At 35.4% G+C, this 26,052-nt stretch overlaps 7 protein-coding genes and 1 pseudogene across 9 annotated transcripts; 3 read left to right on the top strand and 5 right to left on the bottom strand.

The window, feature by feature from the left end:
- The first annotated feature begins 13 nt into the window (after positions 1 to 13).
- LOC106435371 (NADPH-dependent aldehyde reductase 2, chloroplastic) lies at positions 14 to 1,370 on the top strand. The gene is made up of 2 exons (XM_013876247.3): positions 14 to 676; positions 834 to 1,370. Exons 1-2 carry the CDS (start codon positions 261 to 263, stop codon positions 1,243 to 1,245), a joined length of 828 nt encoding a protein of 275 aa, XP_013731701.2. The 5' UTR covers positions 14 to 260; the 3' UTR covers positions 1,246 to 1,370.
- A 138-nt stretch (positions 1,371 to 1,508) lies between these two features.
- Positions 1,509 to 2,290, bottom strand: LOC125608713 (probable disease resistance protein RPP1). The gene is made up of 2 exons (XM_048779172.1): positions 1,761 to 2,290; positions 1,509 to 1,599 (listed from the first exon to the last, which is right to left on the bottom strand). Exons 1-2 carry the CDS (start codon positions 2,288 to 2,290, stop codon positions 1,509 to 1,511), a joined length of 621 nt encoding a protein of 206 aa, XP_048635129.1.
- Positions 2,291 to 2,741: 451 nt separating this feature from the next.
- Positions 2,742 to 5,914, bottom strand: LOC125609163 (annotated as a pseudogene).
- Positions 5,915 to 6,815: 901 nt separating this feature from the next.
- Positions 6,816 to 8,865, top strand: LOC125609162. Its single transcript, XM_048780221.1, has 9 exons — positions 6,816 to 6,925; positions 7,008 to 7,069; positions 7,236 to 7,320; positions 7,449 to 7,535; positions 7,609 to 7,662; positions 7,749 to 7,936; positions 8,134 to 8,216; positions 8,302 to 8,402; positions 8,491 to 8,865. Exons 1-9 carry the CDS (start codon positions 6,878 to 6,880, stop codon positions 8,695 to 8,697), a joined length of 915 nt encoding a protein of 304 aa, XP_048636178.1. The 5' UTR covers positions 6,816 to 6,877; the 3' UTR covers positions 8,698 to 8,865.
- Positions 8,866 to 8,874: 9 nt separating this feature from the next.
- Positions 8,875 to 11,047, bottom strand: LOC125574938 (myb-related protein 2-like). Of its 3 annotated transcripts, none has more exons than XM_048780218.1 (7): positions 10,834 to 11,047; positions 10,525 to 10,740; positions 10,366 to 10,442; positions 10,212 to 10,269; positions 10,034 to 10,118; positions 9,878 to 9,947; positions 8,875 to 9,662 (listed from the first exon to the last, which is right to left on the bottom strand). In XM_048780218.1, the coding sequence occupies exons 2-7, from the start codon at positions 10,733 to 10,735 to the stop codon at positions 8,985 to 8,987; spliced, it is 1,179 nt and encodes a 392-aa protein (XP_048636175.1). In that variant the 5' UTR covers positions 10,736 to 10,740; positions 10,834 to 11,047; the 3' UTR covers positions 8,875 to 8,984. The 3 variants fall into 3 exon arrangements, with proteins under 3 accessions (XP_048636175.1, XP_048636176.1, XP_048636177.1); XM_048780219.1 differs by having other exon boundaries at positions 8,875 to 9,656; positions 10,834 to 10,931; XM_048780220.1 differs by having other exon boundaries at positions 8,875 to 9,644; positions 10,834 to 10,931.
- A 3,657-nt stretch (positions 11,048 to 14,704) lies between these two features.
- Positions 14,705 to 17,853, top strand: LOC125609159 (pyruvate kinase, cytosolic isozyme-like). The gene is made up of 3 exons (XM_048780215.1): positions 14,705 to 15,330; positions 15,427 to 15,888; positions 16,077 to 17,853. Exons 1-3 carry the CDS (start codon positions 15,091 to 15,093, stop codon positions 16,845 to 16,847), a joined length of 1,473 nt encoding a protein of 490 aa, XP_048636172.1. The 5' UTR covers positions 14,705 to 15,090; the 3' UTR covers positions 16,848 to 17,853.
- Positions 17,854 to 18,047: 194 nt separating this feature from the next.
- Positions 18,048 to 20,877, bottom strand: LOC125609161 (NAC domain-containing protein 46-like). The gene is made up of 3 exons (XM_048780217.1): positions 19,487 to 20,877; positions 19,110 to 19,390; positions 18,048 to 18,859 (listed from the first exon to the last, which is right to left on the bottom strand). Exons 1-3 carry the CDS (start codon positions 19,683 to 19,685, stop codon positions 18,305 to 18,307), a joined length of 1,035 nt encoding a protein of 344 aa, XP_048636174.1. The 5' UTR covers positions 19,686 to 20,877; the 3' UTR covers positions 18,048 to 18,304.
- Positions 20,878 to 21,893: 1,016 nt separating this feature from the next.
- On the bottom strand, positions 21,894 to 23,720 carry LOC106435325 (NAC transcription factor 47). The gene is made up of 3 exons (XM_013876204.3): positions 23,320 to 23,720; positions 22,843 to 23,189; positions 21,894 to 22,596 (listed from the first exon to the last, which is right to left on the bottom strand). The coding sequence occupies exons 1-3, from the start codon at positions 23,486 to 23,488 to the stop codon at positions 22,135 to 22,137; spliced, it is 978 nt and encodes a 325-aa protein (XP_013731658.2). The 5' UTR covers positions 23,489 to 23,720; the 3' UTR covers positions 21,894 to 22,134.
- Positions 23,721 to 26,052: the final 2,332 nt, after the last annotated feature.

Genomic DNA, 26,052 nt, shown 5'->3' with positions numbered 1-26,052 from the left:
GTAATAATCTCTTAGCCTCAACAGCTTCCAATGTGAAACATGCATGTTATTAGATTGCGCTATCTACGTGATGGAGACAGAACATAAAACGACAACTAGCAAAAATCAATACTAGAAAACTCTTAAAGCAATGTGCATACGAATTGACACTCTCAACAAATCGCAACACTCAATTTCAGGACATACAGATAAGGTTAATTAAATTATTAAACTTTCAAAAATATTATCAAAAATATCTACGGAGTAAATATATTATCGGCATGGCTGCATCATCGTCAGTTTCTTCGCCGGCTCTTTGTCTCGCAGGTCGAGTCGCTATAGTCACGGGATCGTCCCGAGGAATAGGCCGTGGTATAGCCATCCACCTTGCGGAGCTTGGAGCTAGGATCGTTATTAATTACTCCACTAGTTCTACTGAGGCCGACAAGGTTGCGGAGGCTATTACCACCAACTGTCCAAATAACGATGAAGCAGGAGAAGTCACTGGAAAACGTCCACGTGTTATAGTTGTCAAGGCCGACATATCAGAGCCTAATCAGGTGAAGTCGCTTTTCGATGAGGCTGAACGAGCCTTTGGGTCACCAGTTCATATCCTGGTTAACTCTGCCGCAATTGCTGATCCCAATCACTCGAGTATTTCAGATACATCAGAAGAACTCTTTGATCGCATTTTCAGGTTAATTATATATTCTTTTATTTCTTATAACCATTCAGGTAAATTAGTTAGATAGTTATATTTCTTTAATCTTATTACCAGACTGCTTATTACTTCACACTCTTATAACGAAGTTTCTAAGAATTGTTTTATCAAATTATGTTGTTTTTGATGATAGTGTGAACACAAGAGGTGCGTTTTTGTGCGCTAGAGAAGCAGCCAACAGGGTAAAACGTGGAGGAGGTGGCCGGATCATCCTCCTCACATCTTCTCTTGTTCAATCCTTGAAACCATCCTTTGGCTCATACACGGCTTCCAAGGCAGCCATAGAAGCCATGTCCAAGATTCTTGCAAAAGAGCTCAAAGGAACGCAAATCACAGTGAACTGTGTCTCTCCAGGACCGGTCGCCACAGAAATGTTTTTTGCTGGACTGAGCAATGAGATGGTGGAGAAAGTAAAGGCTCAGAACCTATTTGGTAGACTTGGTGAGACCAAAGACATTGCTAATATTGTTGGATTCTTAGCCAGTGACGCTGGGGAATGGATTAACGGACAAGTCACTATTGCTAATGGTGGCTCTATCTTGTAAAGAAAGAAAGGTTAGTATTTTCATAAAAAAATTACCCTCTCGAATGATTGATGGAAGTTGTAACATGAGAAACACCAAGGACCCGACCAAACAATTAAACATAATCGTATTCATAGTACTCTGGAGATGGTTTTCTAATCTGACTAGGAAAATTACATTATCCTTGACAAATAAATATTAAAGAAAAAAAATCAATGTAGCCATTGTAACTACATTTGGGAAGAATCCTTGTTATTTCAGCAATGTCCATATGATCTCTCATCTCATGGAGTTTCACTTGATGGACCAGCGAATTTATTCAGCTTATGTGATATATCATTGGCTATTTGTTCGATCATGGCCGCTTCATTATCCCTAAAAAGCAATAAAATGGCTACACTCGTTGCAAGTTCATGACATTTCATCAAAAACATGAGAGAAACCAATCATGGCATAAATATTCGTCTTACCACAAGTGGCAACAACATTATCAAGAATTCGATTATATAAAGAAGTGATAAATAAAAATAACTAACCAGTTTGTTGAATGATAACCAGCTATTGTTGCCACTTTAGCCAAAGCTTGTCTCCATCTCACTATGTCATCCTTAATTTTTCCTGCACAAGTTTTCCTAAAGACCCTTCCGAAATGCCCCGTCAGCTTTTTAACGTCAGACGGATCAACTTCATAGAATATAACCATCACTATAAGACCCAAATCTTTCCTACAACTCATGATCTCCGCCAATTCGTTCAGACACCATGTCGAGGAAGCATAGTTTTTAGAGAGCAGGACAATAGCGATTTTCGATCCTCTGATAGATTTTATGAATCTAGGACCAATTGATTTCCCTCTCTCGATGTTATTATCAACAAATGTGTCGATTGCTTCTCTCTTGAACTCTTTTAGAAGATGGCTGAGGAAGCCTCTTCGAACATCTGCACCGTGGAAGCTTGGGAAGACATCGTACGTGCAGTTGAGATGGAATGATGAAGTGGTTAAAGCGAAAGCAGAATGATCTGCTATTGAATAATATTGACGTAACCTGAAATTACTATAGGCCATGAATAGCATTGTACCAAAAAGTGTGAAGAGGACTCTATCTAGAATGTATTTTTTTAGAGAGGTTGAAGCCATTAGACTTAGATGAATTAAGGAGCGGATAAAAGATCACACAAAGGTTTCCAAAGTGCAACTTGCAGAATGAAATGGAGAGGAATTTATTTGGTCAACTCATGGAAAGGGATCTTATTGTAGCTAATCATGCAAGGTTAACTCTCTAATCCTTGATTTTAAAAAGACTAACGAATGTCAAAGTTAGTTTGTTAGCCAAAAGTCAAACAAAAACAGTGTATTATTTTGTATTTTTATCAGTTTTTTTTAACTTAAAAGGGTTAAACCGCCCTTACCCCTGGTGGATGGAGGTACCTACAGCCCACGGGTGGAGACACAAAAAAACAGCGCATTCTTATTTTTTTATCCGTTTTTGTAACATTCTTTTTTGTATTTTATCCAATGGAACAAAATATCAAATGATTGATGAACAAAGAATCAGTCATATACAACAAAATAAAAACATATGTAAATCTCTTTATGTAATAAGAAGAAACATCAAGCCACTAATCACCAAACCAAACCTAACAATGGAACTATAGCTATAATCATAATGTCCAGACGATGGCTTTCCAATCTGAATAGGAAAAACGCATTGTCCTTGAGAAATATTCTGCGTTGTAATCGTTGCAAGCCCTTCGAAATCACACGCTTGAGCTTCTTGGTTTTGCACTTGAAAATACATATATATTAAACGCGTAAGAAGCGTTCCCATTAGCATCAAGATTCCCACAAGAAGATCCGTAACCCAAAGCAGTACAATCAGAGAGCGAACACGCGTAGTTTATGTTATCACCAAGCTTACTGATATTACCACGACCGTTCGGATTAAACATGCACCACTGGTTTAGCAAGTACTGAACGTTTTGAGCTCCGGTCAAGAACTTTTTCTGACCTTGTCCTTGTAAATCAACCGGGAATTTCGGTTGTCCATCGAACTTAAATATCCCCCAGTGACGCTCGAAGTTTCCCGGTGCAACGCTCTTAGCATCTTCATCGATAAATCCAAAAAGATAAACCTCGATATAACCTTTACGCATAGGAGTACCTATGTTATTAGCTAACCGGGGAAGCAAACCGGAATAAAACCGTTCCGCGTTTGCAACGTTTGCGTTCTTGTCACCATCCGTAGGCCAACCGACTTCTCCAACGATCACTTCCATATCGCCGTGATTCAACGCGTTTAAAGACGCTAAAAGAGTGTCGAAGCTAGCGTCGAAGACGTTCGTGTAGATAACGCCGTTATCGTTAACGGTGTTTTGGCCGTCGAAGAATGCGTACTCGAAAGGGAAGTCGCTGCTTAAGTAGAGACTCAAGAAAGGGTAGATGTTGACGGTGAAAGGAGCTTTGTTCTGTGCGAGGAAGTTGACGATGTCTGTCATTTCTTGGAGGATGTCGGAACGGAATCTTCCTGCGGATGGGACTTGGTTGTCCGGGGGAGAGTTGTAAACGTCGGCGTTTAAGGGAACGGTGGCTTTGATGTAATCTCCGATTCCGGCTTCGTTTAAAGCGGTTTGGATGTTGACGAGTGCTGGATACGTCAGGTTTATGAATGATCCGTTGTATGATGTCAAGAACGGCTCGTTCCCTACGGCAACATATCTGCATTTAGAAAAATATACAAAATTAAGTAGTATTATTTACAAAAGTTTTTCGTTCCACACATGTAATGTAACTATGCGTACGTATACGTAATTTTGCACACAAACAAAATTATGCATCAAGTATTTCTCAGCTTACAAACTAAAACATACATTGAAGAAAAAGTAATAGTTTTATAACGTAAACATGGTTGCATGCTAATTTGTTAATTACCATGACAATGCTTTTTAAGTCCTATTTCATTGATTCATGATATTTTGTGTTAAATATAAATAATTATTATGGTATGTGCCCTATTTGACGTTGATACGATGAAATGTACATGTGATCTTTTACATGGTATCATGTGTTTGCATCTTTTGCAATAAAGAGGGATTAAAAAGAGATTCAGAAAATTTTCCAGAAAAAGTTTTGATCATGTGCAATAAATACATTACACACATGAGCCCATGACGGTCCATGCATATTTGGATAAAAAGGGGAAATAGGGATCGGATATACACACATGATTGGTTCATGTATGCATAAACCAACCTCAAATAATTCACTTGCATAAGCATGCATACTATATTATGTTCTTTAAAGAGATCTATTAAACAATGCATAAATTGATAAATGAATGATGTGGTGCTCAACCAACTACATAACAGGTTAGCAACTAATATAATAGAAAACATTTCAAATAATTCACTAATAAATAATCGACCAATAATGGTATTTTACAGATAAGTAGAAGAGAATAATATTTTTTTGGATTATCCAACTAGTCAACACTCAAAACCAACGTGTAAAGGATTGGAGCTCATCTCAGTTTGTCTAATCCATTATTATTGTCAACATTTCTTGTCTTTTTCATCATTTTACTTTTTTTGGTTAAACGTTAAACTTCGAAACTACGCATAACAGAAGAAATTTCAAATGAAGAAAACTTACTTGATCTTAACGCCGTCGTTGAAGTTGAACCTAGAGACGTTTCGTTGGACCCAATCCTTAGCTCTTTGATAGGTTCCCATGGTTTGGAGCAGATCATTTGGGATGGCCACCATTACTTCGACGCCTGAGCCGGCGAGAGCTCCCATCGTGTCAGTGTCGGCATCGAACAGCTTCACTTTCTTTATGTTGTTGTCTGTAAGCATCCTAACCACCGTCTTTGGTGGCAGCTGATGACTCGCCATTGTTCCCCAATTTACTCCCAGAGCAGAGACGCCTCCGGAGGAAAAGCAGACGGTGGAGATAACGATGAAGAAAAAGGCAGAGCTATTCATGGGACTCCGTTTCTGCCGATAATACATTTTTTTTCAATTCTCAAAAAAAAAATGTTTCTATTTGTTTCCGTGTGATGATAATATTGTGAAAACGATGAGAAATAAATAAGACTTCATGTGGGCTTTCTGTTCTTTTGTAGTGGTTTGAAACTTTGAATAAAGAAAGATATATTATTTAAGATGATAGAGAGATCTGAGTGAGCGAACGGAAGAAGGAAGAAGAAATCAAATAGAATAGGTAAAAGAGACTATTAGAGGGAAGACGAAAGAAACAGAGTCCAAGACCGGCCTTTGAAACAAACAACCGACCATAAAATAATACTCATAATAAACTATATTAACATAAAAACAAAAATACGTAACTTGCAGGTTCACACGCTGGACTAGAGAAGTATTAAAATGGCAGGTTAAAATCGCTATCGTGGTTATATGATTACGAAACGAATCCTCTTAGTTAGGTCCATTCGATCGACATGAACGAAGTATATAGTTTACAAAAATACTATAGTCTCTTTTAATGGATGTAGATATACCAAATGATAAATGAAATATTCGCATAAGATAAAATTTAGTGCTGAGAGTTACTTTCAAAATGTAGTGAGAATCAAGCCATTTACACAAGGATGAATGATGTGAACTGAAATTTATACGCAGTGTTAAAGAGGTTTCAATTTTACTTTGATTTGGTTCGTGAAAATTGGCACCCACTTCTTTTTGGGTTTGATTACGACAAATAAGGAAAAAAAAGACAAGTGGTCTCAAATTTCGTTAGCTGAGTCGACAGAACTCCAAAACATTATATGAAAAAAATGTACAAAAAGATATTAACATAAAAATAATAATACAAGCCTCAAATACCGGATATGTATAATAACTATGATGTATATATTGGCTTACTTAATTAAGAAAATGTTTTATTATATTTTCCACAGTCGTCGAGTACGTACAAAATGAACTTACGAGAAGAAATCCCGATGATGTATGCAAATTAAAACTCCAATTAAATACCAGAAACATCCAAATATTAGGCATGACGATAGAGATTCTTGATTTGGTAAATTGGTAGCCCATTATAAAATAATGAAGAAACACACCTATTAATAGAAGCATAAACTAGTTACGGTTGGTCCATATAAGCATCTTTTCATGAATAAAATTTATTGTAATTTGTGAGAGATGTTAGTATATATATGCTTTTTAAGTAGATTTTGTATTAGATATTATGTTTTACATTTCTTGTATACCAAATATTTACGCCGATTGTAAGGGTAAAGTTTATAGAACAAATATTTTAACATTTCTAAAGATTATAAATAAACTTATAATAATCAAAATAAAAACAACCACTAGGCACTAGTTAAGCAGTTGACATGAAAAAAAATTGACACACGGGAAGAGAGAGAGAGATTACAGTCAGTGGACAATTATGATGATGCTGACTTCTTTTTTTTCGTCAAACGAATACTATAAGGGAATGCTGAATATCCCCTCGGTCGAACGTAACCTCAACGCGCTATGTCAGCGCGTCATGGTTATTAGCTTGTTCCATAGTTTTGGGCCTAAATGTATGGGCCATAAAATCTATAAGCCCATGGAGCTGTTCTAACAAAACCGCCAAGTCATTTCAAGGGCGATCAAAGAGGTATTCCGTCGAACAGTTGGTGAGCGCAAAATGAAAGGAAGCAAGGCGAATCTCTCTACACTAGCGGAGAAATGCAAAGTCAGTTCCCGCAACTCTCTCTATTGCTTTTGTATCGATTTTGAAAGTTATCGTGTTGATGTCTTCTCTGCTCCATGTGCAGACTATAATCGTTTCGAACTGGAAAGGGTATCTAAACACCATCAAACCTGAAGATAAAGCTAGGTCCTTTGCTACTTCTTCTCAGTATTAATCTTAGTTTCAGCATCTTTTTATCAATATCCATCATGGGTTTCTGCTAAATTGTATTTTCGAAGTTAGTATTTTTTTTTTTTGGATCATGGGATTATGCAAAATTGTATTTTTAAAGTTGAGTATTTTTGGTGATCAGTATCATACATACTTCAAAGGTTAAGTACGTGATGAGACGAGGAAAGCCTTATCTCTGGGTTCCTGAATCTGAACCCCACAATGTCGTAAGCTGTCATTCTTTTAACTGTTACATTAAGCTCACATGCTCACTGTTTTGGTTAATAAGTGAGCTTTGTTTTCTGAGGGTTTAACATGTGTTTAAATTTTCATAATTCTACTCCTTTTTGGACAGAACATAATGTTTGATGAACGTGGATCCTTCTCCGTTGCTCATCCTTATCCTGGTCCCCTTGCAGCTTTGTTGAAGTCAAGAGGAAAGGTTTGTGTGCTTATATTCTCACCGTTCACTGTCTTCTTTGCATTACAGCTTCTTTGAATCTTTATCTTTGCAGGTTCCAAACCGGGTTGCTCTTACTGGAGAAATCATCCCTGTCAAGGAGAAAAGGGTAAGACTTTATCTATGGGACTTCTAGTTTTAACTGTTCTTTATAATCTTCTTCTTCATCATGCTTGTTTGTCTTTTTGATATAAGATCGAGGCGGTGAATAAATATGTGGAGGAAGCTATACAATCAGAGATGAGAGCGATTAGTGAGACCCCATATTCGGTACGCAGTATCTTGAGTTCTTCCGACCACATGTATGCCTCCCGGTGCGAGAGTCTTAAAGCCCTTGTCGATGGTGGCAGTGAGAAATACGTTATCTACAAGTTTGTTCCCAGGTACACAAGCTTAAACTAAACTATTCTATCGGTGTTGAGAGAATAGTAGGTATTAATGAAAGATAGTCTCTCTGTTTATTGAATCTTGCTTCATGTAATTGTCTCTAAGAGGTAGAACCGATCACTAAGATGTCTTATGATTGCAAAAGATGATGAATTTATTCATATCAGTTGTGATGATCTGGTTGTATTCTCAGCTCGTGTATGTTTATCGACGCAAATGGTGCTAATAGAGAAATAGACTTGAAGGTCTTGGAGCTGTCAAAAGCGGATCCATTAGGTAATGAACTAAAAGACTGCTTGATGTCAAACTATGGATCAAGTTCTGTTTTATGCTAATACGTTAGTTTTCATTTAATCCACAGGGGCTTGGTCTACAAATCTTGTGGATGGAATCAATAAGGACGAATCGAGAAGACGTGCTTTGATCCTTTTCTGCTTATACTATCTCGATATCAACGCAAGGGTATAAAGTTTACATTTTATGTTCTTGGATCTCTCTAAATAGTATATGTCCGTTTGGTTGTTTACTGTCTCTTTTTCTTGGCGATTAGGATGCTTATATGGTATCTGTGGATACGAAAGGATTTGACTTGCTGGGGAAAGTACCAAGTGAGGAAGAAGCTGGAGATGAGTATCAGTGGAGAGAGTTTAGGTTTGAGTTTGAAGAAGAGACGAAAGACGTTGAAGCTTTCTGCCACCAGCTTGTGGAAATGGAACAAGAGGTTGTGAACAAGTTCACTGACCATACCGGTTTGTAATTTCAGTTATTTTATTTAGAATGACGAGCCGAACCGGTTTACACTTTTAGTTAAATGACAACGTATTATTGAAGTTTGCACCGGTTTGATACGGTTTAGTTTCGATCTTGTGACGCTTTACCAATATAAATCCGGTTCGACCGTAAGAGTTAATGATTCTTGAATGTCTATATGAAGTTAGGAAAACTTCTCTGTATATATGAGCTAATAACAATGAATAGTGCGTTACATTATCCTCAAGAATCTTGATTCAAAGATGTATCTTTAACCCTTTGGTTAAATCCCTTTCAGTTCCAGCTAAAACCATTCAAGTCGAACTGTTTCGGCCGCGTTGTACAACAGTTTTCAACATGTGTGTTAAGATCTAGCTCTGTCTTTGTGCTTTGTGTTTCAAGCTTATGATCCTCGCTCTTGTCATTGAATCTTTCGTCTTTATTATACTCATTGCTGCCTTGCTGATGACCTCTGTGTCCGTGCATCCCTACTCCCATTGTCAGTGTAGCTGGACTTCTCTCTGAATATGAGACTCTTTGTTCTGCGTCCGTAACCATTGTTGAAAGATATGGATTTCCTCTCAAACCTTCATTCCACGTGAGCTCCATTCTTTGGAACAATGGTTCTTCAATAACCTCTTTCTGCTCGGATGTTGAATCACCAAGATATGTTCTTAGCCCTAGCATTTTAGGGTTTTTCTGAGCTCCCTCGCTCGATGTCAAGCAACTATCCTGTGGATAAGCTGTTTGCATCTGTTGTGGGCATAGGTTTTGAAACTCTTTTGGGTCTAGGAAGCTAGTGTTTGGGTACTCTGCTGATACTTTGGATACTAACTCCGAGAGCTGAACTTTGGCAGCTTCGATCCCAGCTGGACTCAGGTTCTGTCTACCGAGAGTCTCTTGTGCCTTCTCCAAAACTGATTGCAAGTACTTCCCTTGAGCCTCTATCCTGAGCTGCAAATGTCGCTGTACCTGACTCAGTTTTAAATACGATATTTAAAAAAACTGAATGCTTACAAACTTATCCTCTATTGAATGCTACGCAATCCTATGATGTTCACTTGGTATGAATCTGAGAAAAGCATCTCTAACAAACAATTAAAAGCTACTTCTAAGGGTTTCTTGGATTGCAAGGAATCTTTAATGTTTTGGATGGGAGTTAAAAAGTGTTGTATGAATAATGATACCTCAAGTTGCTCATGAAGCCTTCTTTGGACCTCTATTTGCATTTGCAGTGCTTCACCTATAGGTGAGTTCCTGGTTGAAGATAGATTAGGTCATTTGATGATCAAACTAATAATGAGTTAGAAAACCATATAGACAAAACGTTTAATATTGCGTACTTGTTTGGCTGTGGTCCAATGCTTAAACTCTCGCTTTGAATTTCATCTGCATCAGGGCTCTTTTCTTCTATCATGGTCATCATACCTATAAGGGTCATGTTATGTTTAGATCTTTGGTTGAGGATGTAGAGTTTTATATGTTCTTTCTGTTTATATGATTATTAAATAAAATTCTTACCTATTTTGTTTAAGCCGCTGTTAGCTTGTCCGTTGAGATTCTTGCTCAGTCTGTATTTCTGGTAGCCAATTTTATAGAGTTAACAACTCTTCTGAATCCAAAAAAAGGGATGAACCAAGCATATATGTGTATGTATCAAGTATTGATGGCTTACCTGGAGATGACTTTTGAGATGGTATAAAGTAAGCCCTGGAATACCCATGACTTTCATGATTGTTTTAGGAGTAGCTTCTGCAACAAGTTACCAAACAATATTATATCTAAAACCTATGTGCTAGCAAGCCAAAGATGAATAATTCACTTGCTAACTCACTGTCAGCTCCACCGAGTTGATTAACTGCTTCAATGAATCTCTCATGAAGATCAGGAGTCCATTTTAAGCGTGGCTTTGCATCGGTTGAAAGGATGAGACCAGAATCTCCTGGACTATTCCCTCCTCTAAGGAATGGATGTCTCTCAGAAGGTAAGTGCATTCTTGAAGAAGAGAGGATACTCTTTCCTTGGTGCTGGTTTTGGTAATACATAAAGTCTGTACACAAAAAGGTCAAATGCAAGTTTAGTTATCACCACCTGGAGATTGCATTAAATAATGATTTTTGTCATGATTCATCTTTTGTTTTACCTGACACGATCTGAACTCTTCTCTCGGAATTTCCAAAGGGTGTAAACTCCAACAACTAAGGAAGATGTTTTTGTTGCTAAGTCTTACTTGTTCTTTATATTTTATCAGGTTGCTTTGGTGCAACTTTGCTTTATATAGGAAGTTGAATGGAGAAAAAGGAGGGCAAATTAGAGAAACGATGATTAAGGTATGGAATATGAATAACTGGTCCAATCGATGCTTTGTTAGTTGTGTCCTTATCGTTTCAAGTGTTATATATGCTTTTGTTTCTAGATGATTTTTTTTCTTTCTTTCATGTATTGATTGATTCCTATGGACTACAACTTTTCAACCCCAATTAGATACCAGAATTGATCCACAATTAATGCATCATATGCGCATTCTCTAGCCATTCTGGCAGAGGGAAGTATCTTATTCCCTGATTTTTTTTTCCTAACTTTTATTTGTTTACTTGGCTGTGGAATCAACTCTTTTCTTATTCCTTGATATTTTCATAGTCACAGCTCTAACCTTTCTCTCTCAGAATATTCTCAATGCTTTTCATTCGTCTGGATTGTTTTTGTTCTTTGTTCATAGAGTAATTTTCTTTCTCTAGGTACATTATGATGAGTCTAATGATTTTGGCAAGACTTTTAGTCACATGTTACTGATGTTAAAAGGGCTTATCTAGCTATGTTTGAAGAATGTTATTTGTTTACAAATACTTTTTTACTCAGTCGAGTAAGTAAGCCTTTAGTTTAAGATATCAAACAAATGAAAGTTTTTGTTGGGAAATTTGTTTTGCTTTAAAAGATGATAAGGAATATTTTCATATTATCTCCTTCAACAAGTTTAGTACATATTCTCTCTACACAGTATAAAATTACTGGAGGGTCCCATTTCCTTAACATTCTTTGATTAGCACAAACCATTTGGCCCCTCCATGCCTGTGTATTATTATGTTTGTATATTTTCCTGTCTAGTCTGATCTAATAGCTACACCAATCTCTCGGGTGCATGTGAGTGTTTGCATTTATATGTTCATACATATTTAGAACTGAAACATCACTACTTCTATGCTTGGCTTTTTTTTTTTGCTATACTTTCCTCCCAACTATTTCAATGATTTTTAGTTTTCTTGAGTTTTCAAAAAGTTTATGCGTGCATATATATTACCATCAAGACTTTGCATCTTCAACAGAATAAGGCCATAGAGAAAGATATATAGAGATTGTGATTGCCAAATGTTAAAGTTGTGTATGCTACTACTACTCTATCTGCAAATGAGAATATATCCAGTTTTGAGTCCCACATTAGCTAAATGAGTGCTAGGATATGGTCTATATTATTCATAAGGGAAAAGGTCGAAAAACAAATATTATGTTCCTTGGAATGATATCTTTGCATTTATTTTATACCGAACCAAACTTTATAGGCGATATCTCATGGTTGTGATTTTTCAATACACTTTATTCGGTGTTTGGGGAAGGAAGAACCTATCATAACCTTCAGTTAAAAGCATTTGAGCATATTACCAAAATAGTTGATCCCCATGTGGGTGAGAATATGCTTTTCATGTTGTGAGTTGCAAGTCTCTAAAAGTCTTACTTGAATGAATCTCATCAAACTCACTCCTCTCATATTATGGTTTCTTTTTCTTTTTACCAAAATTTCAGTTTAATTACAGTGCTTTTTGTAAAAGATTATAAAGTGAATTAGATCCTAACCCAGTCAAGACATTCTTGATATTATTTCACTTTTATTCACTGCAGGTCATACTTTTGAGTTCACAGCTAAATGTTGCTCATGAAATATTACAGTTCTTGATAATAGTTATATACACTCTTTACCCTTTTGAAAAGGCAGTATAGAGAGTGAACAGAAAGAGAGAGGGAGAGTGGGTGATAGAGACTAAATGTTCTTCCTTGTACGTTCATTTAATAGATTCTTGTTCTAGTTTACGACTAAACTTTATTCTTATTGATGCTTTGAAGCTCTCGCGTAGGGAGCATACTTGTACACGTGGGCTACATTCGCCTGGAAAATAAATAAATACCCACGGAATTATATTCTTTTGCTTGTGAAAACAAAAATAAAAATATAAAAGAAAATAGAAAGTGGGTTCTCTTGCTGAGATTCTGCAGAATGAGAATCAGAAACTCCGAAGAAAAAAAAGGTTTATAAAGGTGAGTCGCACTCTCAAGTCAAGAATCTTTGTTATTCATCTTAAACCTATAGTAATAAAAAAATAGAAAACGAAAAGAGAATAGTTATTCAAGGTTCGTTTTCTTGCCACTTATAGCTAGTCTTGTTTCATTACTTGTTAACATCACTGACTAGAAGAAGATTAGGCTTCATCTCAATTTTGTTTCGTTATTGCATTGTTTTTGTTTGCAAAAAAGGCTTTCAATATTGCATTGTTTGTTCATCGTGACATATTGTATCAAGTTCATAAATCACTGCACTGAACCTCTCTCGCTAACCGCATTCGTTTTTTATCCAAATTGAATTTTAACCAGTACATTTAATTATAAACATACTTTAACTTTAACATTCCTCGTGGTCTTAACCTTAAAGTTTGAATCTATAGCTGCAAGCTTGCGAATGTTGTAGTTACAAGTATTATTTATTTACTAGTATATAATTTCTGTTGTTCGATTACTTTATTTATTGTAGCTTTCTGGGGAATAAAGATTCCGAAGATAACCTGGTTAAGCAAAAACTTTGAGCTTTTCGCAAATTGTGTTGTGTGTTATAAACTTTGGCTTCGCATCAGTTTTCACCTGAACGTTGGGGCTTTCTATCTAACCTTTATTTAAAAGAAATTTTTGTTTAGTTAAATATTGAAAAACGAACCTGACGGATTCTGCTCACTAATGGCTGGACCGGACCGGTATGTAAGGAACGACATTGAAAACATGACAGTAACTGATTTGGATGTCTATAAAATGAAACTAGACTAAGCCGCAGATGATCTGAGGAATGTGCTCTGCGTCGGACACAATGGCGGATTCAGGACATAACGTCAGAACCAGTTGTCACCACCGTGCCGGTCCTTTTACTAAAAAACTGGTATTTATTTCAGCTTATCACAGAAATTTTATTGCTTACTGAGAATTTTTTGCAGAAAACTAATGAATCGACTATGGTTCCGTTCATCAGGGATAGCTTCTCCATGATAAGAAGAGTTTCTTCTATAGCTACACAAATTCATTTTCCTAGTTACATGATGTTTCCTAAAATAAAATACTAATAATTAATATCTCAATGACATATTTGTTTGCCTCGCAAGAAATTGACAGAAAATTATTGCTTCAAACTTAGAAACTGTGCTTATTTAGTAAAAAATACCTACTTAGGGTTATTGTATTTTAATGGATTTGAAAATCCAAACTAAATCTAGTCCTATTGGTTTTAGGATTAGTAAAAATACGTACCTAGGGATTATTGTATTTTAATGGATTTGAAGATCCGAACTAAATCTAGTGCTATTAGTTTTATGATTTTTAAATCTGTATTAAAATCATGTGTTATTGGTTTAATGATTCATAAATTCTATATCAAATCAAGTGTTAATTAATTGTACGGATTTACTAATATATTTGATTTTATAATGGGTTTGAATGAATTTGTTTAATTTTTTTTGGTTAAAAATACAAAGACTCAAATCCGAAAAAACCCTCCGGATTTACATATTTTACTTGGATTTATAAATATTATATAGATTTCTAAATCAATCAAAATATATAAACCAGTAACAAATAATATTAGATTCTCGAGTTTTCCCCTAATTTTTTTAAGTTCACTCTTATTGACGTTTAATATTTTCATTCTTGAGATTCAAGAACATCATTAAATGTACAGAACGACAGTTTCCTTTTGGAAGCAAAATAGAAAAATTCTTATTTCCAAAACCATGAAGTTTTACTTTTTATTATATTTAAATTAATTAATATATAGACAATTTTTTGTGTGTATAATTGTCCTTACTTGAAACAAAAGAATTCAATCAATGGATTTCCTTTTTTTCTTCATTATTGATTTAACGTTGCACGTTCTTACCATATTAAAACCATACAAAAAAGGAAATTGCGCCTTTATAGTTTCCTTTTCGTTATGTGAAAAAAGGATACTATTTTTCTCCAAGTTCTAAACGGATTCCTATATAAACAAACATAGATGCAAGACTCTAATCACAATTCATAATCTTTCACAAGTTCTCAATCTCACATTCTTAAAACTCTTAAATTTTGTGTTCCCTTACAAGTTTTCTTGACAATGGAGAAGATACTTGACGGAAGAACTAATGGAACACTCAAGAAGACCAAGATCGTGTGTACTCTTGGACCAGTGTCCAGGTCTGTTGAGATGATCGAGAAGCTTCTCAAATCTGGTATGAACGTAGCCCGTTTCAACTTCTCACACGGTACTCACGAGTACCACCAAGGAACTCTCGATAACCTCAGAATCGCAATGAAGAACACTGGTATCATGTGTGCCGTCATGCTTGACACAAAGGTAACCTAATCCCCTAAACGTTTCTATATGTGACCTAATAATAATATTCGATTTATGGATTTTAATTTAACTCGGTTTAATTAATCTTTTTTTTAGGGTCCTGAGATTCGAACCGGATTTCTCAAAGAAGGCAAACCGGTTCAGCTAGTTCAAGGTCAAGAGATAACAATCTCAACTGATTACACTTTGCTAGGAGATTCAAACACAATCTCAATGAGCTACAAGAAACTTGCCGAGGATCTCAATCCAGAGGACGTGATTCTCTGTTCCGACGGCACAATCTCTCTGACCGTCTTGTCATGTGACAAGGTTAACGGTCTAGTTCGTTGCCAATGCGGGAACTCAGCAACCCTAGGAGAGAAAAAGAACGTTAACCTCCCAGGAGTTGTAGTTGATCTCCCAACGCTTACGGAGAAAGATCAAGAAGATATTCTAAAGTGGGGAGTTCCTAACAAGATCGATATCATTGCTCTTTCCTTTGTTCGTAAAGGGTCTGACCTAGACCAAGTCAGGAAGTTACTTGGAGAGCACGCAAAGCGAATCATGCTTATGTCAAAGGTGGGTGAAAAAAAAAAGAACATTAACACATGCTTTTTTTTTTTTTTTTTTTTGTAACACATTAACACATGCTTTTTTTTTTATTTTTGGTCAAAAAACACATATGTTTTTATTTATTTATTTATTATTTTTTAACACATGTTTTTATTACTTGTAATACTTACGTGGTGAAGATAATGTCTTGACAGATTGAGAATCAAGAAGGAGTGAGGAACTTCGACGAGATTCTTAAGAACTCTGATGCATTCATGGTGGCTAGAGGCGACCTAGGGATGGAGATTCCTATCGAGAGGATATTTCAAGCTCAGAAGATGATGATCGAGAGAGCTAACGCTGTCGGAAAACCAGTAGTGACAGCAACGCAGATGCTCGAGTCCATGACCAAGTCTCCTCTTCCGACAAGAGCCGAAGCTACGGACGTGGCCAACGCTGTCCTCGACGGCACGGACTGCGTCATGCTCAGCGGTGAAACCGCCGCCGGAGCTCACCCTGAAGCCGCCGTGAAGATCATGGCGAGAATCTGTAAAGTGGCGGAGGATACACTCGACTACGAAGCCGTGCATAAGAAGATTCAAGAAGCTGTTCCGTTGCCTTTGTCTACGGTTGAGGACTTGGCCGCTTCAGCTGTGGCCAAGGCGATGAAGCAGAGCGCTAAGGCGATTGTGGTGCTCACCAAGGGGGGATACACGGCGGCGCTTGTGGCGAAATATAGGCCCAACGTTCCGATTCTCTCGGTGGCTATCTTGGATGATGGAGAGTCGAGGTGTTCGGTGGCGAAACGTGGTTTAATTTACCGTGGAATCGTTCCGGTGGTGGCGAACAGTGGCTCGACGGAGGAGGCGACTAAGTTTGCGATCGAGTTTGCAAAGGAGAAGGAGATCTGTAAGGGTGGAGATTCGATTGTCTTGGTGCAGTACATCGATGGTTCCTCTGTTCTCAAGATCATGCTCGTGGAGTAGACAGTGTTTTATTTCAGACATGTGGTCAATTTTGAAGTTTTCAAAAATTTTGGGGTTAAAATTAGAGTCTGAGAGATATGATTTTGGCCGCAATATTCTTAGCTTTTGACATTTTTGATTTTTTGATATTTACGCAGAGAGATTTTTGAATTAATTATAATTTTACTTTGCTCAGATTTAAAATTCATACATCCCAATCATTTCAAACTTTGTGTTTTTGATGTTCAGCGTTCAAAGTTTAAAAGACGTACGTATGTGCATGGATTTAAACGCACGCGCTCTCGTCTGCTTCGATGTTTGCATGGGCTACTTTTGGGCTCTTATGCTATTGGCCCAATGTCCTTGTTAGTCAGCTCGATTGAAAATTCTAAACCAATCAACGCAAAAGCCTTTTTCTCAAGAACCCAAACTCATAATCTAATTCATGGGTTTACAGTGCTGGATTCAATCATTCAACTCATCGTCAAGGGTCAAAAATACGCTCCAGTTCTCCTATGCTCGGAAACGGACGTTACAATGCGTGAAGAATTAACATGGAAACGTATATCTTTATTGAATCTATAATGGCTTACAATAGTATAAATCCTCAAAAGAAATTATCACGGAAATTAAACATCTTCTGCAAACTCTTGAGTGTAGTTACTAATAACTACGTTCCTTGAGACAGAAGACTTAGGGATCTGGAGTTTGTTTTTGCACGAAACCCATCATTAACTAGTAACTAGTGTCATTACTAAGCATCTTTTAATTTATTGTTAGATAATTTAATACCACTATACTCTAATAAAGTAGTAACTATTAGCCATATGAAACGGCTAATGCGATGCCCAGATTCAGGGAACAACTCACATGCTTCGTGAGCTGTGTTCCTCCACTCGGTTTATTCAGATTCTATACGTTACATGTCCATATATTTTTGTTCAAAAAAACAGGTCCATATGTGCTACTTTATTTTCTGAATAGAAAGGAAAATGAATTTCTTATATTCTCTCCTTCACTCAAATAATGACAAAACTAAATATATTTGGCACTTAATTAACCCCATATATGCATGAACGCTATAGTTGTTGCGCTAGAAGTCAAATATATTGAATATTTCTCGACATGATAAATAATAAATTTACTGAGAGTTTTCAGCTTAATTCTCCAAAATCTTTAGATTCTGCGCTTCACAATCAATTCTATAAATAAATACTGAAAAAACCACAAAGAAATAAATCATAGAAGAATTATATGTGTATCTGTACAAGTTAATCACAAAATAAAACAGTTCGAATTACAAAGCCTTTTTCTCCCAAACTAAAAACTAAGTAAACAACATCTTCTAACTAAAGTTCATTGCCTAGCTAGGAAAACCTAATAAACTTAGGTATATATAAACAGGTTAATTACCTGACTAAAATCACAAAACAAAGTACTCAATGCCACTCTCACAGATTCACAATTAATAATAACCTTCAAATTAGTTTGTAGTCGTCCCAAAAGATCCCTAAGTCATCATCATCATACGACGTCTTGTTACCATCCATCATCGCCTCATTGGCCGCCGAATTCACCATCCTTGTATACGAACATATCTCTGGCGTCGCGGTTGTGTTCATGTCGGAACTTAAACCGGTTTCTTGAGACACACTCACAAGAGAATGCTCCAACTTTATCATGCCGTTGTTATTATTGCCTGAACCCGTCCCGTAAACCAAACCGGATCCAGAACTTGGGACCGAGTGGTAAGTGTGATTGACGGTTTGGGCAGGGAAGTAAGTGTTGTCGATCGCTGCAGTTGGAGGGTGATGGAGGATGGGTTTGAGGTTGTTTTGTTGGCCGGAACCTGACAAGCTTGGACCGGGTTGACCCATGAAACCTGGATCGATGAGAGGAGGGAGAGATGAGAAGTCTAAGAGATGATCAATGTTGTCAAGAGATTCAATCCTTATGAGTTGGTTTGTAGTAGTAGTAATAGTAGTGGGAGGAGGAGCGTTCTTGTGGAAAACCCTACACACCACCCATTCATCCTATAATCATCACACAATTAAAAGTTTGGTTAGTTAAATATTCCTGATTAATGAAGCTCTTAATAATATGTTGTTTTCAAATAATTTTGAACCAATTTGTAAATAAGATCAATTATAAGATAGACATTTACACACAAACACATTATTAGATAAATATTCCCAGACCACCCATTGCACCAAAGCAGATATTTCTCTTAAAGTTTCTAATCAAACTAATAGTTTGAAAAAATAGTTAACAACTTTGTCATACCCTTGAAGATTTAGGGAGATTGTGATAAGAATATATGCCATCAAGACGAAACTCATGCATAACCCAATTGGTCTTTTCACCTTTTGGAGCTCTTCCTCTATAGAACACAAGTGTTTTCTTCATCCCAACAAGGCAACCTTTGCCTCTAAAGATCTCCTTGTCCTTCCCCGTCGCTTTCCAGTAACCCGACAGGGTTGCACGGTTCGTCCTCATACCGGTCGGGTACTTCCTATCCCGCTGGCAAAAGAAGTAAAACTCCTTCTCTCCCATCTTTGCAATTTCTGCACCCCACAAAAAAATCAAGAATCAGAATATTGATGTATGATAAATTTTGAACGGTCAAAATGAAAGTAAAAAAATTGTGGAATTTAACTTACTTGGTAGATCCCAAGGCTCGTTCTTGTTAAGGTCGGCTTGACCAATTGCAGCCGAGGTGAACTGGACGTTGAAGACTTTCTCTTTAAGGTAGTGAGTTATGATCTCTTCATCAGTTGGATGAAACCGAAACCCCGGAGGCAAATCCACCACCTCATGATCTCCTCCTTGGTTCACAACTGCACCTACTTCTTCCACCATCTCTATATATGTATGTTTAAACTTTAAACAAGAAAGATAACGATAAGGAAATTCTTGAAAATTAACAAAGTATTAAACGTTCTGAGGAAAGGGAGATCGATCGAGGAATCTATGTGTTTTATTGCAGACACACGTCGGCGTTAAAGAAGAAGGAAAGGCGTTGAAGAAAGATGGAAGAAGAAGCAAAGGTTGGAGAATTTTGAGGAGCTAAACAGTTTCAGGAAAATGAAAATTAAACTATGAAAAAGTAAGAAAATGGCTTTATTTATACACAAGAAAAATAAGAGCTATGAAATTAAAAAAAGAATAATTAAAACCAAGGATTGTTTATTTTCTTTTCTTTCCGTATTTTTTGGTGATGTAGTAAAGACACGTAAGCGCTAAGCAACTTTTTCAGTTAAGGGATAAAGGAAGAGATAATCGCATATAGACGAGATTAGAGATTACACTTGCAAGAGCAGCGGCAGAGAAGACAAAAACCTAACCAACCACCTCTTCTATACCATGAAGATAAATTTCCAAACCAAAGAGGAGATGAATTGTATAAAAAAAAATTGATTTTTTCTATTCTCAGCTTTAAAAGTTTGAACAAAACAGTATCTTAATTTCGTAAAAAAGAACAATATCTTCAAATTGGTGAATGTCAATATTAAGGATTGAAAATAAGTTTCAAAGGGTGATTGACTGTCAATTATAAACTGCCGCTGTAGATTTTAAAATTTCGGCCTGTGTAATTAATCCATCAATAGATATATGTATTTAATATTTTCTATGACTTCTTGTAGCATGACAAGAACTAGTCCTTACCTATGGAACTAAATCAATCAATATGAAAATATAAATGGAACAACTTATTGACGAACTATCATGATATGATGAGCGAAAAAACTAGTTGACATTACAGAAACTACTAGTTGGTTTTTGTGGATATGAAGCGAAAATACAATTTTTTTAATCCAACAATGCTAGTTAGTTCTTAATAATAATTCTTCTTGAATTGTTCTTTGGGTGCTTTTAAAAAAAGTTTCAACGATAGGATACCTAATCTCCTAACTAACTTAACTGTCTAATTGTCTCTATTCATTATTTACCACTATATTGAATTGTCTGAATGTACGTACATACTCAAATATTATAGATGAAAAATAACGTTTCGTCAGCTTCGCAATAGATTCATGATACTCATATGCTGATATGCTATGCATGCTTCATAGTGATTTTAAATTCAGATAAACTTAAACCAAAGCAAATGAATTTTTAGATAAACCAAACAAATTGAATCCAGGCTATTCTGTCTGAATTATGAAACCAATGTGACATAAAAACAAAATTGCACGTAAAACCAAGAAACGGGGTAACAAAATCTTTTTAATACTTCTGAAGAAAACTTCAACATTGACTTCATAAAACTTTATAAAACGGTGAGACAGTTATTTCTTAGAATCGATCAAAAAATACTTTAGATCCCTACACTACTTGGATAATAGTAGTATATGATATACAAATGGTATTATATATCGACCTCAAGTTATGGAATAAAATCTTGAAAATAATGATAATAAACAAGTACTATTGTAACATTTTCTATGTATTCTTCTTCTTCTCTTTTATATAACTGTGTACGTAAAATAATGTATATGTATAAATCCTCTCGTATTTTATGAATCTGCGCGTGGACCACATAGTAGGTTATTAAAATATGAGGGCGTAGCTTAAGAGATTGACTTTTGATTCCAAGGGAAAAGTCTTTAAAGTGAAGGAGCCTCCCGCATGATTTGGTGACGACATCTGACGTAAATTATGACATCACCATCGCTCCTTATTGGGTCATGTGGACCCACCAGCCCAAGCCTTTTACGGATTATAAGCAGCATGAAAAATGATGATTCACCAATCCGTTGTGTGCAAGTAACTATAGAGATGATCTTTCAAGGGCTATAAAGAAAGAATAATTTGGATTTCATATCCACGTGGGTTTACAAGACACCGCAAGTATATGTGTGTATTATCAACCATGGTCCATGGACGAGGACGAACCTTTTAATACCACTTGTGAAAACGATTTTAAAGACTATATATATATATATAACATTCACATATGTCATTATATACTTCTCAGAAAAGGTTTAAAAGAAATTAGCTTTTTCATTCTCAACATGCGTGTCCATATAAGTGAATGATATATAATTACCTCATAACTGAACTGCAAAAGATAACATTATTTCAATATATATAAAGCTTATATATCATATGATCCCCTACAATACTTTGGAAATTTCATACTATAACAATTCCTATGTTTAACCATATATCATGGTCCCTAATTCGTGTAATATGTTTTGAAAACACCATCCTCTCTAACCTTTATATGGAAGAGGAGGACTCATCAAGTTCCTGATTCATAAAACTAGATTGTTGAACCATACTATGATCCAAATGATCTATGCTATTATATATTGTAACTAAAGTTGTTGATCATCTTCTTGGAAGTGCTCGTCGTTTCTTCTGCATAATCCATTCTTTCTCTTTTGTTTCCGATAAAGCTGGTCTCAGAACTAGGAGGGCTTAACCGAGGTAACTTTTGATCCAAGTAAGGGTTTCCGTAGATGTTAGGGTTTGAGAAATTTTCAAACATGAAAGAAAACTCTTGTTCAGTATGATGTTCCGGAGTTTCGTTTAGAAAGTTTGTGAGGAACGTCAAATCTGTAGCGTCTAATAAGTTCGAGAAAGAAGACTTCTGGCGTTTAAGTGTTTGATTGTTTTCCAAATTTGGCAAGAGGGTTTCGCTGACTATGAATGGTTCTTTGTCATTTTCCTCATGTTCTTGGTTGCTTGTATCAGTAGCAACATGTGGTGGTGACAGTGAAATGTGTAATTTCTTGTAAATCCGGCAAAGAACCCAATCATCCAGCTGCAAGAGAATAATGAATATAAAACTAGTAACTATTATAGGGCTAAAATTATTAAAAACAAAGATAAGTGTTAAATAAAGCAATTTTATTAAAAATGGTTTATTGATATATCAGGTATATAATTAAACCGAATAAAAAATAAAATAGTCGGTATCAAACTTTAAAATCAATTTGCTTTGTAGTTGAATCAAAATCACCATTATTAATAACCTTTTTTATTTCCTCAAGTATTTGCAAAATCTTACCCTCATAGAGTATTCTCTAGATTTCAAACTCCTGTCTCCAAGATTATTGAATTGGCTGTCGCTCGAATGGTCCACTCTTTTGGGCGATAGGGTTTCAGCAAGTCGATATTCATGCATGATCCAATTGGTTTTAACACCTTTTGGAGGCTTTCCTCTATAAAACACAAGAGCTTTTTTTATACCAATGTTTTCATTAACTCCACCGTTTGGTACCGCAATTAATTTATCTGTTCCGGTGGCTTTCCAATACCCTGACGCAGCTGCTCGGTTTGGTCTTACTCCGTTTGGATATTTCCTGTCCCTCGGACTGAAAAAATACCATTCTTTCTCTCCAAAGGGAGCCTTAGCTGACACAAAATAAACAACATGTTATAACACTTTTAAAAATGTCAATAAAAAGAAATATGCGTACACAAGTTAATGTATATTTTTTTTTATCACAAGTTAATATATAACTGAATAATATTGGTTGGTTACCTGGTAAATCCCATGGATCAGATTTATAGATATCGACATCTTCGATGACCGAAAGCGGGACTGGTAAAGAGGAAACCTTCTTCCTTAGGTAATGGAGAATGAGTTCTTCATCAGTTGGATGAAATCGAAACCCTGGTGGCAAACTTGATCTTGGATCCTTGCTTATCATTATTTCTTTGTATGATCTTAAGAATCTTATATATATGGAATTTTGAAGAGACGAGAGATCAACAGAAGAGAAAGACTGTTTTGATTATGGTGAGGAGCAAAGAGCCAAACGAGGCAAAGAAGAAGTGAGCCAAAGATTGAAATTTTTTGTAGAGCAGGTTGCTAGGCAATTTATGGAGCGTGGAGTTTTGTCTTTTAGTACTACTATATGTATATTTTTATTAAATATATTAGGAATTCAAAACAAAAGAAAATACAGAATCTTATTTTATATAAAGTTAGAAAAGGTCCAAAAACAAATGTTAAAGTAGTCGATTAAAAGAAATAAACCAGTTCAAATTATTTTCCAACCAAATAAAATATTTTCTTTTTTTAAGTTATCAGAATTTATTTATGACGAGAAGCTAGCAAATATCGTCATCAGAATCGAGCATGTGTTATGAACAGAAACTAGAATAAATAATATATATCTTTGTCAAATTCGTGGTGTTTTGTGCATGTTGTTTATCTATTCTCATAATATAATATTTATCATTTAAGTCTAATTAGACTTTTATGTGAGGAAATAGTTTTTTTTGGTGCACCATGTAAGGAATAGCTATTTGTATGTACTTTATAAAGATTGACTAGTCAGGAAGTTCGTACTATTTGGACTTCAAAATTTTAAAATATGCAATCCAAATTAATTAAAATTTGTAGTGGTATATAATATGTTGGGATTTTTCCATTTTAGCTATTAAATCCAAAAAAATCGTATATAAAATTTCTGAGAAGTAGTCTTTCATTCTTTTCCTAAAGAATAGAAAAGCGTCTATAAGGACAAAAGTATGAAAAAAATGTTCCGTTTTAAACCCTTTAATCAAAAAAGAAAAATGTTCCGTTTTTCAAATATTTAGATAGTCGTATAAACTTATTTGTGTCGTTGTATTGGGTATGAATAATTGAAGAGTTCTGTTGGAGAAGTGGACCCTAACGAGAAGCTGTGTCCTCCGAGATCTCAGCTGATTGGTTAGTTTTACTTTTGTCCTAACCATATCCACGTAAGGCCAGATGCGGCTGCTGACGCAAACATCATATACTACTCTATTATTTTGAGAAAAGTTGATAATTTAAGGGAAAAAAAACATTGAATGAATTTGTTGCAGTACACATGTTTATATCGACTTCAACTTGCATACAAGGAGATTATTTTCCTCTCTGGTTGTAGAATTAAGGATACGAATATTATGAGACTGGTAACTAGCTGGTTCATTTTGTTTGGCTTGTTTATTATGTTTAGAACATGATATTGAAATTAAAATCGGTGAACATTGAAATATTATCATATTCTTTGATATCCGATGCCAGCGGCTTTATATGATTTATGAATTTTCCCTATAACAATTATCTTCATTGATAATGAAAAAAAAATGTATAAAATAATATAAATGTTAAATCCGAAAGGGATTTTTCCTTTTTCTTTCAAACAATAAGAAAGATCAAAACAACTTTATAATGAAAACAAACATATATAAGACAATTGTTTTCTGCATACTCTTTATTTTTTTGATATATCATCATGGGCTTGTCCAATTGTGCACTAATATGTATAAGTAATATATATGCGAGCATAGACTTGAAAATGAATATAAAACATTTTATTTTTCTCATCGGATCGGACCCAAGTTGTATATTCTCTCTTGATAATTTTATATTGCGTATATAATTTTTTGAAATATTTGATATAACTTATATATATATATATATATATATATATATATATATATATGATTGTTAAATTATGAAGAGTATCTACTAACTAAAATGCAATCGAACCTAAAAACTGTTTGATAATTTGTTTTATGTTGTTATCGACCAAGTCGTAATGATAAAAACCAATATGTTGATCGGATAGGATGAGATAAGAACTATCACAAAACTATGAATAAAATCCAAAATTTAAAAGTAACCTTCGACCACTGCCTCTTGAACATGTGTGACTAAAGGACAATAATTTGTTGACAAAAAACAATAATTATGGCTTAATGCTAAAATATAACTAATTACGTGTTTTCTCTACTGAAGCAACTATTAAACAAATCTTAATTTGATATGTTTCTTGGTGGGATGCAAACCAAATTATAATTTGAATCTCCCCAAAAAGAAAACGTGGAATCATAAACACCCACATGATCTGCTAATTAACCTTTACTTTAAAAACGTAATGTAATAAGCTAATGAACTCCACTAGATTAATGTATTAAACATACATAATTCAGATAAATAAAGTTCTTAAATGACAATGACATGCCACGGCGGCATTCACACACATGCAAACCACACGCTAAGCCAATTTCCACCAAAAATACTTTTGATTTTGATTTCTTTCCCCTAAAATTGTATGTACGCGTCAGTTGTTGTTTTTTCAGCTATTCATATTAATAATGGTGCGATAAAGTAACCAATAATTGAACCTTTTAGTTTACCGAAAGGTATGACATGACTGTCAATTATAAGTTAAAGAAATATTTAAGGGGTAAAATATTAACATTTTTATCACATAATTTTCAAATATACCACTTTGCA

This window comes from Brassica napus, chromosome A5, assembly GCF_020379485.1.
Source record: "Brassica napus cultivar Da-Ae chromosome A5, Da-Ae, whole genome shotgun sequence".
Taxonomy (NCBI): Eukaryota; Viridiplantae; Streptophyta; class Magnoliopsida; order Brassicales; family Brassicaceae; genus Brassica; species Brassica napus.
This window is presented reverse-complemented; position numbering and strand designations above follow the sequence as displayed.

Excerpts from the sequence above, each read along its gene's own strand:
- LOC106435371 (XM_013876247.3), top strand. The coding sequence starts at position 261 with ATGGCTGCATCATCGTCAGTTTCTTCGCCGGCTCTTTGTCTCGCAGGT. Across the intron at positions 677-833 it reads CTCTTTGATCGCATTTTCAG|TGTGAACACAAGAGGTGCGT; the intron begins GTTAATTATATA and ends TTTTGATGATAG.
- LOC125608713 (XM_048779172.1), bottom strand. The coding sequence starts at position 2,290 with ATGGCCTATAGTAATTTCAGGTTACGTCAATATTATTCAATAGCAGAT. Across the intron at positions 1,600-1,760 it reads GGTTATCATTCAACAAACTG|GGATAATGAAGCGGCCATGA; the intron begins GTTAGTTATTTT and ends ATTGCTTTTTAG.
- LOC125609162 (XM_048780221.1), top strand. The coding sequence starts at position 6,878 with ATGAAAGGAAGCAAGGCGAATCTCTCTACACTAGCGGAGAAATGCAAA. Across the intron at positions 7,070-7,235 it reads AAACCTGAAGATAAAGCTAG|TATCATACATACTTCAAAGG; the intron begins GTCCTTTGCTAC and ends TTTGGTGATCAG. Across the intron at positions 7,321-7,448 it reads AATCTGAACCCCACAATGTC|AACATAATGTTTGATGAACG; the intron begins GTAAGCTGTCAT and ends CTTTTTGGACAG.
- LOC125574938 (XM_048780218.1), bottom strand. The coding sequence starts at position 10,735 with ATGTATTACCAAAACCAGCACCAAGGAAAGAGTATCCTCTCTTCTTCA. Across the intron at positions 10,270-10,365 it reads ATCTCAAAAGTCATCTCCAG|AAATACAGACTGAGCAAGAA; the intron begins GTAAGCCATCAA and ends ATTGGCTACCAG. Across the intron at positions 9,948-10,033 it reads ATTGGACCACAGCCAAACAA|GAACTCACCTATAGGTGAAG; the intron begins GTACGCAATATT and ends ATCTTCAACCAG.
- LOC125609159 (XM_048780215.1), top strand. The coding sequence starts at position 15,091 with ATGGAGAAGATACTTGACGGAAGAACTAATGGAACACTCAAGAAGACC. Across the intron at positions 15,331-15,426 it reads CCGTCATGCTTGACACAAAG|GGTCCTGAGATTCGAACCGG; the intron begins GTAACCTAATCC and ends TCTTTTTTTTAG. Across the intron at positions 15,889-16,076 it reads GAATCATGCTTATGTCAAAG|ATTGAGAATCAAGAAGGAGT; the intron begins GTGGGTGAAAAA and ends ATGTCTTGACAG.
- LOC125609161 (XM_048780217.1), bottom strand. The coding sequence starts at position 19,685 with ATGGTGGAAGAAGTAGGTGCAGTTGTGAACCAAGGAGGAGATCATGAG. Across the intron at positions 19,391-19,486 it reads CGAGCCTTGGGATCTACCAA|AAATTGCAAAGATGGGAGAG; the intron begins GTAAGTTAAATT and ends TGTGGGGTGCAG. Across the intron at positions 18,860-19,109 it reads ATCTCCCTAAATCTTCAAGG|GATGAATGGGTGGTGTGTAG; the intron begins GTATGACAAAGT and ends TGATGATTATAG.
- LOC106435325 (XM_013876204.3), bottom strand. The coding sequence starts at position 23,488 with ATGATAAGCAAGGATCCAAGATCAAGTTTGCCACCAGGGTTTCGATTT. Across the intron at positions 23,190-23,319 it reads TGATCCATGGGATTTACCAG|CTAAGGCTCCCTTTGGAGAG; the intron begins GTAACCAACCAA and ends ATTTTGTGTCAG. Across the intron at positions 22,597-22,842 it reads CTAGAGAATACTCTATGAGG|CTGGATGATTGGGTTCTTTG; the intron begins GTAAGATTTTGC and ends ATTCTCTTGCAG.